Below are 13,699 nucleotides of genomic sequence, written 5' to 3'. Positions count from 1 at the left end.
GCTACTTAGTGAGTTCAAGACCAGCTAAACTACATAGGGAGACCTGTCTAAAAAAAAAAAAAAAAGTAAGTACATGTTAGGATTAGGAATTCCCACTTCCTTCTTACAGATTTCAAATTTCCAATGGTAAGTGAATTTGTGGGCCAGATTTCAAAGGAACTTTTTGTGTAATCAGTTCTTGGAGAAGGTGTTTGGTAAACAAACTCAGAAAATGGATTGCTAGCAGTGTTTTAATGTTGATCAAATAACTGACCATTTCCTATAGAAAAATAAAACTTAAGTTACTACAGCTTGTGCAAAGTTATAGGCCATAGTCTTTGCTTCCAAGATCTGGACTGGGGACACAAGGGGTTCAGAGCTCAACAAAATCGTCACCTTTGTTCTGACATAATATGAGGATGTGGGGCCAGGATCACATCTAATTGTTGTGTTCCTTATGCTGTATTACACAGTGTTATTCATAATGAAACTGATTTAAGACAACCCTTAGCAGTAGGACCTTGAAATACATGTGCTAGATTTGTGCTGAAATGATTTAGTTCTCACATTACTAACAATTCAGGTTTTTTGTTTCTTAGTCTAATTATAAGGTTAGGGTAAAATCAGAAAAAGCAGTCTAATGGTTAGATTTTCCATTTGTATTTTATTTTCTGGAATGCTTTTTCACAGTTATTTGTTTAAAAAGATATAAAAATCATTGCACTTTTGTCAGAAAAATAATAAGTATATCTTATAAATATTAAAATTAATCAATCACAGAAAGGCCTATACAGAGTTTGGTGTGGTTCCCTGGTGATGGAACACTTCTGGCAATGTGACAGTTAATTTTGATTGTCAACTTGATTGGCTTGAGAGACTCCCAGGAGATCAGTAAAGCAGACTTCTGGGTGTGTCCAGGTAGGCCATAGCGGCATGGCCTTCAGGACCATACCTGGTTCCTGGCCCCTTTCTCTTATATTATTCTTCTCTGCTTCCTGGCTGTGGTCAGCTGAGTAGCTTTTCTGTCACCAGCAGCTCTCCTCCACCATGATGCTACTGCCTTGAGCCAGCTGACCATGAACTGAGACCTTTGAACCTGTGAGCAAAAGTGGACTTTTCCTCCTGTAAGTTGATATCAGGTGTTTTGTCCCAGCAGCTGGAAAGACTGGAAAGTCAATTAATATAGGTGACATGCAATGATTTGTTTTTTTACTGTGAAGCAGATAAGATACTGGGCCCTAAACATGTCACTGATACAACAGGCTTCTGGGTCTCCTTAGGGATTATTTTCCAGGCTCTAGTATAAAATATGCTAGCTAACTATTTATCTTACCCAGTTAGCACAATGTCCTCAGTGTAGTAGGTCATTGTGACATTCTGTGGGATTTACAGATGGTCTGGATCTCTCCATTATGATCCAAGATGGAAGAGTTAGCATAACCCTAGGGCAAGAGTATAAATATGTGCTGATGTCTGTTCAAGAATTCCAACTCCTTCTGGTCCAGTTCTATGCAGACTTTCATGCATCCTGTTGGTAGAGGTTAGCTAGGCCTGAGTCCCCTCTGCTATATAAGCCCATTGTTTTGTTTTGTTTTGTTTTGTTTTCCGGTACTGGGAATCAAACTCACGACCTTGCACTTGCCAGGCAGGGGCTGTGCCGCTGAGCTAAATCCCCAGCCCCTATGAGCCCATTTGAAATTGTTGAAAGTAGGCACAAAGAATGAGGGGGAAAGAGCTGCTTCATTGTATTGTTGTGGGACTGGTTTTTTTTTTTTTTTTTTCCTTCCCTAACAGGTTTGTTACCTTTGAGTTTTTAAATTACTTGTAAAGCTTTGATTAAAAAAATAAAAGTTATTAAAAACTGAAATCAGGACAGTCTGTCTACTCACTCATATCTATTTACCTTCCCAGTGCTATTGTTTGTATTTGTGTGTGTGTGTGTGTGTGTGTGTGTGTGTGTGTCAGAGACAGAGACAGACACAGAGAACAAAATTCATTTTACTTTCATTATCAACATTTTCTGTTTACTTTTGATTCTACCTTGACCTTTAAAAAGCCAAAGACAAATGTCTGTTTTAACAGTTTCTGGATTCTGTGGAATTATATGTGATCAATGATGGCATAGTCTTTCAGGTTAGTATGTCTAATAAAAAATATCATTACATTGTTAATGTGTTTATATTCATTTTACAATATAAAGCATTCTAAACAACAAATTATATGTTGAAATTTTATACCAACTGAAATGCATTTGTATATTATTAGTGGAGTGAATTTCTACAGTGATTGTGACAGATAATAAATTTAAGTACAATTATTATAAACTTCTAATACCTTAAAAAAAAAAGGAAAACAACTGGACAAGCTGAGCATGCTGGTGTATGCCTGTAATTCAGTGTTGGAGGCTGAGGCAGGATTACAAGTTCAAACCCAGCCTGGGGAACTCAGCAACTTAGCAAGACCCTGTCTCAAATTTTTATCAAAAGCCTGGAGATAAAGCTCAGTAGTGCTAAAACCCTGGAGTTAATTTTCAGTACCACCTTTCACCACCATTAAAACAAAAGCAAAAACAAACAAAAACTGGGCAAAATATATGAAAAAATGGTTGTCAGGACATTGGAAGTAGGATGAAAATCCATGAGGGACAGGAAGTAACCAAGATGAGTCATATAATTATTTCAACTTTCTGGAAAAGGTTCCAGATTGTGACATGGAGAAGGGAATCAGGAGACCCAACCAAGAGCCTCAAGTATTGATTTCACAAGGCAGAATACTGAGATCTAGAGAGAGACAGAGCACTTCACTGGGGAATTAAGTTTTACACAAACTTGTCTAAAAAATGGAATACATCCCAACTGAGTCAACTCATTGCAGCCAGCAGTTTCCCCATGAATCTGAACATAGCAGCTCTTCACTGTTGTGTGTACAAGGTTAACTTCTTATACTATTTGTGCCACTACACTTGTTGAAAATAAGGGAGGGCAGATTAGGGGAAAGGCCTATTTAGGAAACTCAAGTGGGTGTTGAGAATTTTTAAAGCATTTTAGAACACTAGGCTTCTGATAAACTGAATATAAAACCAAGCTAACCATGTCACATTTTTTCTTAGGACTCTTAAGTCCACTGCTGTTGTTAATATAATCTTAATGTAAAGATTCTTAATGTAACCTACACTGTCTTTTACATGGTATGACCGCCACTCAACTCTCTCACTTGATTTAACACCCCTCATCTCTTACTCTTTCACTCACCAAGGCCTTTTGTTTGGCCCGTCCAGTTCCTTCATGAGGTAACTGTACTGACTACCCTCACTGTGGAATGCTGTCTTGTTTTTGTCACTCATTCCTACTCACTGTTCAGCTCATAGCTCAATCATCACATTCTGGGGGAAGCTTTTCTGACCGTCCTGACTACGTCAACTTTCATAGCCTCGTACTGCACCAAAAACCTCTCTTCCCATCACTTACTAAAATGTGAGATGTTTTAAATGTTGTATATGAATGCTGTGTGATTATTTAATGCCATTCCCCTCATTAGCATGTAATATCTGAGACTAGGTCTGGTTTGTTCACTGTTTTATTCCCAGCGGTTATCACTGTGGCCAGCGCATGGTTAGGGGTCAAAAACATTTGTGAAGGAGGGAAGGGAAAGGAACAGAGGCAGACCCTGGAATCACAAAAATAGTTCAAAGTTGAATTTTTATTTCCATAGCATCTCCACTAAATGGCAGCATTAGTAGTTTAAATGTCTGAAAAGGAACTTTAATTTCAAATGCCCTGTTTTGGATATAAGCATTCTAAGGCTTCTTTTTGTTATCTCTATATCTGATTGATCTGGTTAATCCACTGTTCACAATACCAAAAATATTTCTTGCATCTAAGTTCAAAAATCTTAGTTGTGACTTAAATAGATTTGTCTGTGTGTTGTGGGGCACGGGTTGATATTTTTTTCATATGACAAGAAGTTCAGAGACTTTTCAGGGCCTGTATACTGGTCAAGACTATCCTTAAGAAGTCAGAGTCCTGTAGCTAGACATGGTGGCACATTCCTGTAATCCCAGCTGCTGGGAGGCAGAAGCAGGAAGATCACAAGTCTGAGGCCAGCCTAAGCCACTTAGTGAGACCTGTCACAAGAAAAGGGCTGTGTGTGTAGTTCAGTGGTAGCACTATGTAGGTTCAATCCCGTGTCCTCCAGCCCAACACAGAGGGAGAAGAAATCATAGTCCTACAATCCTGCTCTACTAGTCTTAGCTACATCTCTAGGGTTAAGACAAAGCCCTCCCTGGGGACCTCTGCCTACATCCCCTTGCCAGGACTGGTTCATATGACCACTGTAGCTGCAGGGTAGGGGAGCTAGTGGGAAATTCAGTACTTCTGCTTTCCAGTTGCTCCTTTTTTAAAAGAAAGGGAGATTGTAAAGTGTAGTCAGTCAACCTCAGTACCTTCCAGTGAGTGAATCTACTCTGCCCCAGTGAAAGGGGAACAACTGGTGAACATGGAGAAGAGGCTGGGGGAAGGACACAATGATAACTGAAGACCCAAGAGTATGTTTCAAGCAGACAGAAGTAGTTTGCCTTGGAGAAGTGGCTAAGGTCTCACTTTCTCTACCTTTACTTGGCTTATCTCTATTCAGTTAAAGTTCAGCTCCTGCTTTTCCAAGTTTTCTTTTTTTAAACTAATACATAAAAACAAACATTGTACAACCATATGATGTTTTAATTCACGTATATATTGTGTAATGTTTAAATTGGATTAAACATACCTGTATCATTCAAAATCTTCCATTTTTAAAATAGAGTATGTTATTGCCATTTATGGTTATCCTACTGTGCAACAGCACACTAGAACTTATTTTTCCTATCTAACTGTAATTTAGCAGCCACTGATGAACCTTAACCCAACTTTCCCCTCCCCCAGCTCCTCCTACCTTAGGTAATCACTATTCCACTCTCAACTTCTATAAAATCCAGTTTCTCTAGATTCCATATATGAATGAGATCATGTGGTGCTTATCTTTCTGTGCTTGGCTTGTTTCCCTTATAATGATTTTTCAGTTCCACCTGTGTTGTTAGAAATGGTAGGATTTTGTCCTTTTTTACGGTTGGATAGTATTCCATAGTGTTACATTTTCACTACCCATTCATTAGCTGATGGACACTTAGGCTTTTTCACTTCTCGGCTATTGTGAATAGCGCTGCAGTGAACACAGGAGTGCAGACGGCTCTTCAACTGTCATTCAGCTTTAAGTAAACCAGATGTATATGCCTCACAACCAAATTGGGAAATGGTTCATTGTACACAAAGACAGACAATGAATGAATGAATGAATGAAGTATTCACTATATGCCAATTACTGTGAGAGCTTAATATGTTAACTTATTTAAAGCTAACAACTATTTTTATGGTTTAATTATGAAATGTTCCCCAAAGACGCAGGTATTGAGGACTTGGTCCCCAATGTAACAATGTTCAGAGTGGGGCCCGGAGTGGTAACTGGATCACAGGGTGATAACCACATAGATTAACCTACTGATGAGTTTATCCACTGAATGGGCCATCAGGAGATGGGGCCTGCTTAAACGATGTGGGTCACTGGGGGTGGACTTTTGAAGGGTATCATTTCTCTTTCCCTTCTCTCTGATTCCTACCTGCCGTGAAGTGAGCAGCGTTCCTCTGCTATGTCTTTCTGCCCTGTTTCTGCCTTGCCACAGGCTTAAAGAAATGGAGCTGGCTGATGATGGACTGAAACCTCTGGAACCATGAGCCAAAACAAACTTTTCCTTCTTACAGTTGTGTATGTCAGGTATTTTTGCCCAACAACTGATAGGTGACAAATACAACTACTCTACAATATATATATACAATTGTTCACCCAACATACAAGATAAGGAAACTAAATCTTGAAATTCATTTGTTGTCTCAGTCACAGAGAAAGTAGAGGAATCCCAGAGTTAAATGAGTGTTGCCTACACTCAGTGAAGGCAGAACTCATATCAATCTTGTCTTTCACTGCTGAACACTTGGGGCCTGACCTATATCTGATCAGTATCCAGAATATATTTACATTCCATGTATCAATCTTTCTCTCTTAGAAAGTCAAATGAATTCATGAGCTATACCTGACATTGGCTGCCTGTCCATAGGCTATGGCCAAGCTGAACTCCGTAGTCCCCAAATGTTGCTGTTTTATCTTCTCCATGTTGGTTCAAGCCTCACTTTGGCAGCTTTAGCAATGTGAGTAGAGTAAGCCATAGGCATACAAGTGAAAAGGAGCCCAGTATGTATAAAAGGAGATTAAGGTACACATAGGAAGGCTACTCTAGAGTGAAAATGAACAGCCACTTTCTGTGGTGAGATCATACTACAACCAGCATTTCCCAGGAGCTTCCTATGTACAAGACATTTTGCTTTTTAACTGTTACAATCCCCATCTTTAATATTTGTGTTACTGCTTCCACGGTTTCAACTATCTAATGACAATGGCTCACTTTCTGAGCAAACTTTGGCTCTTGTTTCTACCTTTACTCTACACACTCAAATCTTACCCACTTTTCAAGAGCCAATTCCAATAGTACTTCTATGTAAACTTTTCCATTTAATTCTCAGGACTCTCCTTTCCCACTTTTGCATTGCTACAGCATGTGATCATCCACATGGCACTTAGCTTATTATATTCTAAGTCACTGAATATTTACATTATTTCTATGGCTAGGTTGTGAGCTCCTCAGGGACAAGAGGTTTATCTAATCAAACTTTGTATTTCCTGTGGCTCTTAAATATAGAAGACACTTGATATTTGCTCCATAACATCAACAGTGCCCAATCTGTCCTTATACCTAATGTTTCAAGAGGATTAGTAATCCTGCACAACTACTGTAAAACAAATTTCAAGTATAATTATAATCGAGACAAAGCTACACTTTTCTACATTTCCTTCACTAAGAAAATAAATCCAGATGGCTTCAGAATGCACCAAAGTAAAGCTATAAGTGAATCTCCACTATTAGTCAACCAAAATGGCAAACCATGGTGATGGCAGACAGCCATAAATAAGGCGAAATTTGAAAAACTATGGAATATGTCACAATTTCCTATTGCACCTTATGTTGCCCCTGACACTGCCGGCCAGGGAAGGAAGAAGTTTAACACCTATAAGAAGTGAACGTTTTAATCAGAATTTTAAAAATTGCTAGCAATTAGCAGTTATGGCATGAGCTGATGACTCTAAATTTAGATATTCTGTGATTTAGGGCAATGATTCTTAGTGTCTTCTACCACAATAAACCTCACTTATGAGACATTCCCCCCACATGCAGTCAGGTATGCTTATGTCGAGGAGTTAGTTACACTAACTGTGGCTCTCTCTAGTTAGCATCATGTTAATACTTTGACTTGGATTCCACTGTTTGATCTACCGACTTTGTTTTTCAAATGAACTCATCTCCCACTGCCACCACACTAATCTAAGCTACCATAACCTCATGCCTAAACAATTACAGGAGCTTCTTTACTGGTCTCCCAGTTGCTGTCTTGGCTTTCCTCTAGCCTATTTCCCATCCTGTAGATCAAACACTAATTTTTAGAACAGTACTGTGTAATTCACTTTAAAATAACCCATGACTCTGTACAACTGCTTACTTAGATAATAGCCATGTCAAGCAGTTCAAAGAAACACTTATAAGAAAAACTAAGACCAAATGAATATGGAAACCACAGACCTGAGGTCTTAACTGAGGTCAGAATTCAAAATTTATAACTGTACAGGTGAACGTCATTTTTTTATTTTTATTTTTTAGTCTTTTTGAGACAGGGTCTTACTCTGCAGTTCAGGCTGGCCTTGAGCTCACTTTGTACCCAGGCTGGTCTCCAACTCGCAATGATCCTCCTGCCTCAGCCTCCTGAGTGCTGCGATTACAGGTGTGTGCCACCACGCCTGGCTAGATGAACCTCATTTAATGAGCCATGCTATTTTACCCAGATACTTGACACATTCTCATTGAGATCAATAGAAGACAAATGAAATTACTTGGTCTCACAAGAATGTCCGATCTGCAGACCACGGGATGGATACACTTGGTTTACCTGGGTCACATTAAGAGGAACTGTCTTGGGCAGAAAGTAAAATACAGTTAATGTATATAAATAACAAAATTTCTTTTAAAATATTTTTTACTATAACACAAGCCATGTCCAGCCTACAGGTTGCTGGTTGGACACACCTGGTACAGCATGCTCCCAATGCCATAGAATATTTTAAAGGTCCCTAGGAGATAAAAAAGGGTGAGAACTTGGTTTGAGCTGAAGCATTAAGGGCCTACTCATATGGATACCTTGTATCACCAGATCCACCTCCTCTATCCAATTAGAGGACAAGGGCGGCATTCCAGATCCAAGACTATGTGATCCACATGGGGAGCATAAGATTTCACTAGTTCGATATGCAAGATTTGTGTCTTCCACGGTTTCCCATGCACCTGCTGAAGAAGAGCCGCAATCCGAGTTTCTGCAGATTCAGCCCACCTTTGCCACTCTAGCTTGGTGGCTGATGAAGGCATTTTCCCTCTAAACTCCCTGGTAGCTCCACTTTCCTCTTTGTTAGCGGTAATTTTCTGAGGATAAGAATAATTCTGTTTCTCCGTTTTGCTGCTTCCAGGAGGCTGGAGATTCTTTCCTGGGAAAGATTCCACGTTTTGGTGGATATGCAAAATGCCCCCAGCATCCTGTCGTAGTACTTGGCAGGCAATGGGCCAACCTTCTTCAGAGCTGGGAATGAGCCCCAGGTTCACCCTATCTGCAATGTTTGAGAGTTTCAGCGTCCTATTATCCCCAAAGTGTATTTGGCACCGATCTGATACCCCATTGATCTCCAGATTATTTCTCAGGGCAGCTACGGCATGGGGGTTCCACTCACAGGCATGGACAAAGGCAGCACCAGCATGAACTAGGAAGGGCAACGTAAAATAACCAATTCCTGAATACAGATCCACCAGTACTTCTCCGGCACAGGACATTGATGCCACTCGCAGCTTCTCAGTGATGTTTCCGAAGGAGAACATACATTGGGTCACGTCAAACTTGTATCGAATACCGTTGTCCACATGCTCTACCCAGCCATGATCGCCCAGCAGCAGAGTCACTGCTGGAGTTCGACAGCCATCGGGTACCACCCTCCCTCGTTTTGCCAAACGCTGGACGCCAAGCGCAGAGGCAACGGTTTCCCAGAGTTCTGGTTCCAGGTTTTTCCACTGCTTAGCTTGGAAACAGTCTTCATTCAACAACAAGAGGTTACCATGCCGCTGCCAACATCGGGGCAAATCGGCTTCCAATTCAGCTGACCACGTTACTCCCCGATCCTCTACCCAGCGCCTCACCTCAAGACACAGTCTTTGGGCAGGTGAACAACTTTGGGCCTTCTTCGAAGGAACAGGATCCAGTAGCTGAGTCAGCAGACAGGTGCTGCCCGGGGCCACGCGACTTCTCAGCTCCAGCAGGTGCTGCTCGGGCAGGGTCTCCCCCAGCACCGGCAGCGCCACGGTGCCATCTGGCCTCTTCTCCACGCGGTGCTGTCTATCCAAGAGTTTCAGCTTCTGGAGATATTCCCTGTATCGCTGGGTAAACTGAGGCTCAGTCACAACTGCGACAACACCTGTGGACTTCCCACTTTCTCTCTCCATGTCGCCAGCGCTCGCATTCTTTCAGATCCCTCGCTGAGACTCTGGATCGCTACACTTCCTATGTAAGTTCAAAGCCACAACGAATGGACTCTCCAGCCGCCGGGGAGTCCGGACGTGACGTCAAACAAACGGGCCGGAACTAAACTATCACTGGCAAGTGTCGCCTCCGTTGCCGTAGTGACGCGCCTCCAGCCATTTTTGTTGTGGTCGGCCGACCTGCTCTTGCCTCAGCCTGAAATTAATAAAAACAAGGAATTTTATGGTCTACAAGATATAAAATTTGTCAGTAGTTTCCAGAACCCTTACCGACTCCTTTGAGTGCCGCTGTGCTGAATTTGGAGAAAGACTTCCTACTTAGGCTAGTGTTTCTCTCAAGCACCAACAGTCAGTTGCTGAAAGAATCCGGTATTAGTTTCACAGTAGCAAAGATTGTTATCACTTCATTGTCTTGAAGTGCGAGAAACACGTGTTTGGAAGTCAGAATGATCTCAGTTCACTTCTATCACCTCTCAAAACTGGAATATCTACAAATGGGAATTGCAGAGGATTGCTACAGTGATTAGAGACATTACGTATGCAGTGTTTTAAACACTGACTAGCAAGGACGAAAAATATTATGAAATAACAAGTCGAATTGATTAGATGGTAACGTGTTGAAATGCTTTCCTAGCTCTAAAGAGGACAAAGAGGATAAATTCAAATATTTGAAAATAATTATAAAGAAGCTCTGGCTCTTCTACGAAACTCCGACCATTCTATGGATTACGATTTTAAGATCTAAAAAGGTTGATATTAACTGCAGTCTACAATTATACAAGTCTCTCTGTATGACATGTTCATACGCATTCAAACTGTAATACATTATCATGAGTACAGAAATAATCACAAATTTAGATAAAGGTCTATAAACTCCAATGGTCCTTCTGTTTTACTTAAATATATAAATGAAAGGTTATGAATTATGGTACATACTTTAAATGTGATTGTTATACAAGTATCAATAAGATGGTCTTAGTAGTTCTGACATGGGAGGGGTTACTCCTTGCACAGTGTTAAATAGTAAAGTATATAATATGCCTTAGGTGGAGGTATGTTGTTTGTATATTAATACAGGTTAATTAGGGCATGCTATAAAATGTAAATGATTCAAGTGATTTCCTGTAGGTAGTGCAATTTTGGTGATTTAAGTTTTGTTTTATATATTTTTCTGTAATTATAAATTGTATGTAATGACTAAAAGTTATTTTTATATCTCAGAAAATCGATGATAAAGTTAGGAAAATTTCTGGGTCCCATTCAAGTGGAAATTCCCTTTAGTTTATTATTTGTAGCAGGGAATGGGAGAAGTCATATCATGCAAAATATTCTTTCTCTTGTTTCCTTCTGTTCCAAAGTCAATCTGATGTGACACTTTTTAAAGACAAAATTCACATTTTATTTAGATTGAAATAAACTATACAAAATTTTCTTCACCAAAAATAACAGCAATATTTTCTGTATTATTTCTAGATGATCTCACACTTTAAACTATTATTAAAATAATACATTACAAATTTTGACCTGGACTACATCTTGCTTTTAATCTGAGATAAAATGTTGACATATATAGTTTGAGAGCTGGCTTATTATTGGAGAGTTTAAAATGATTTAAGTAGCAGATTTAAAAGTTGGGAATGTAGCTCAGTGATAGAGTACTTGCCTAGAATGTATGAGGCCCTGAGTTCAAGATCCAGCGCCACAAAAAACATTTCTTTTTATTTTATTTATTTATTTATTTTATTTATTTATTTTTTTTTTGGTTTTTCTCCGGTATCAGGAACCGAACTCACGACCTTGCGCTTGCCAGGCAGGCGCTTTTGCTGCTGAGCTAAATCCCCAGCCCCAACATTTCTTTTTAATGGTGCCAAAAGTTTATTTGAAAGGTGAGGGGTGAGGGGTAAGAGAAAAACTGGCTCTGCAGAGAGAACTTGGGCCAAAAAGAGAGGAGGGGGTAAAAGCAAAAATAGAATTACATCCTGTGTGCGGGAGGCACAGAGTGGGCTACCATGAAGTTAGGGTAGAGGCACCTAGTGGCATCTGTGTCCCTGCGCACATTCCCAGCGCATGGGAATCCTCAAGCAGTTTTGCATGCAGGCTCCCGGGAATTTTTATTTTATGGAAAAAAGGTAAAACAAAATTTCATAACAAAATGGTAGGAAAATAACAATGATTAATACATTATATGTGGCTATCTTTAAAGTACTTGCTCAGAGTATAAGATATAGGCATAAAAATTTCTCTAATCGATACTAGTACAAATTTCCCTTTTTAATGAACTAAGAGAAATTAATAGTATAACTGACTTGCTTTTTTGCTTTTTCCCTATTATCCTTTCCTTTTGTCTTTCACCCATCCTTTCTTTTCCCTTTTGAACAATTCTTTCCATTTCACAATATCTATTGTACATTTTAAAACTTATTTATTCTTTTAGTTTCTCACACCCATAAAAGTCTCAAGTTTATCCTTCATTATGGCTGAGTAGTACCCCATTATATAAAAATACCACATCTTTTTTTCTCCATTCCTCAGTTGATGGGGATTTGGGTTCTTTCAAAGATTTAGCTATTAGAAATTGTGCTGCTATAAAAATGGGTGCACATATATCGCTTTGGTATGGTGTTTTCAATTCTTCTGGGAAGATACCCAGAAGAGGAATAGCTGGGTGGAATGGGACCTCTAATCCTAGTTTTTGACAACTCTCTACACTGATTTCCATAGTAGTTGTACCAGTCTACACTCCCACCAACAGTGGAGAAGGAGTCCTTTCCCCCCACAGTCCCTCTAGCATTTGTTATTGGTCGATTTCTTGATGAGAGCCATTCTTTTTGGGGTGAGATGGTATCTCAGTGTTGTTTTAATTTGCATTTCTTAAATGACTAATGATATTGGACATTTTTTCAGGTATTTATTTGCTATTTGTATTTCTTAACCTGAGAAATGTGTATTCATCTCAGATGCCTATTTTTTTGATTGGGTCTTTGAATTTGAAGTGTCTGACTTTTTTCCAATTCTTTATGTATTCTAGGTAGAAGTACTTTGTCTGAGGGACAATTGGTTAAAATTTTTCCCATTTTGTTGGGTTGTCTTTTCACTTTGTTGGTGATTTCTTTTGCTGTGCAAAAGCTTTTTAATAAGATGAGATCTCAGTTGCTTCTTTGAAGTATTTCTCCTGCAGTCTGGGTTTTGTTCATAAACTCTCTGTTCTCACTTATTTCTTCAATATTTCTACTTACTTTTTCTTCCAGTAGATTTTAGTGTTTCTGTTTTAATATTTAGATGTTGGATCTATTTTGACTTTAGTGCATGGTAATAAACATGGGTCTAGTTTTAGTCTTTGGCATGTAGAGAGCCAGTTTTCCCAGCACCATTTATTAAAGAAGCTATTTTTCTTCCAGTGAATATGTTTTGCCCCTTTGTTGAAGATAAGGTAACTGAGTGTGTTTGTAGTTGTGTCTGCATCTTCTAATCTGTTCCACTGGTCCTCAGGTCTTTTTTTGCCAGTACCATGCTGATTTTATCACAGTAGCTTTGTAGTATAATTTCAAGTCAGGGACTGTGATACCTCCTACCTTGTCTTTGTTGCTCAGGATTGCCTTTGCTATTCTAGGTCTCCTTTAGTTCAAGATCAACTTTAGTAATCAACTTTCTCTAGTTCTATAAGGTATGTTAATGGAGTTTTGATTAGAATTGTATTAAATCTATATAACAATTTTGGTAGTATGGCTGTTTTCACTATGTTGGTTCTTCCTATCCATGGCCAAAGGATATTTTTCCGTTTTCTGATATCCTCTTTGATCTCCTCTTTCAGAGTACTGTAATTTTGAATGTATAGATCTTTTACTTCTTTTGTTAGATTGATTCCTAGGTATTTCATTTTTTTTTTTTTTTGGATGCCATTGTGAAGAGTGTGGTTTCCCTAATTTTTCTCTTAGGGAGTTTGTTGTTTGTGTACAAGAATGCTATTGATTTTTGAGTATTGACTTTGTATCCAGCTACACTGCTGAATTT

At 39.2% G+C, this 13,699-nt stretch overlaps 1 protein-coding gene across 1 annotated transcript; it reads right to left on the bottom strand.

Moving 5' to 3' along the window:
* Positions 1-7,857: 7,857 nt before the first annotated feature.
* On the bottom strand, positions 7,858-10,659 carry Trmt12 (tRNA methyltransferase 12 homolog (S. cerevisiae)). Its single transcript, XM_005410940.2, has one exon. It carries the CDS (start codon positions 9,650-9,652, stop codon positions 8,333-8,335), a length of 1,320 nt encoding a protein of 439 aa, XP_005410997.1. The 5' UTR covers positions 9,653-10,659; the 3' UTR covers positions 7,858-8,332.
* Positions 10,660-13,699: the final 3,040 nt, after the last annotated feature.

Source organism: Chinchilla lanigera, unplaced genomic scaffold, assembly GCF_000276665.1.
Source record: "Chinchilla lanigera isolate Chin_1 unplaced genomic scaffold, ChiLan1.0 scaffold00139, whole genome shotgun sequence".
Classification (NCBI taxonomy): Eukaryota; Metazoa; Chordata; class Mammalia; order Rodentia; family Chinchillidae; genus Chinchilla; species Chinchilla lanigera.
The sequence above is the reverse complement of the archived record's forward strand: the minus strand, read 5'-3'. Positions and strand labels throughout refer to the sequence as shown.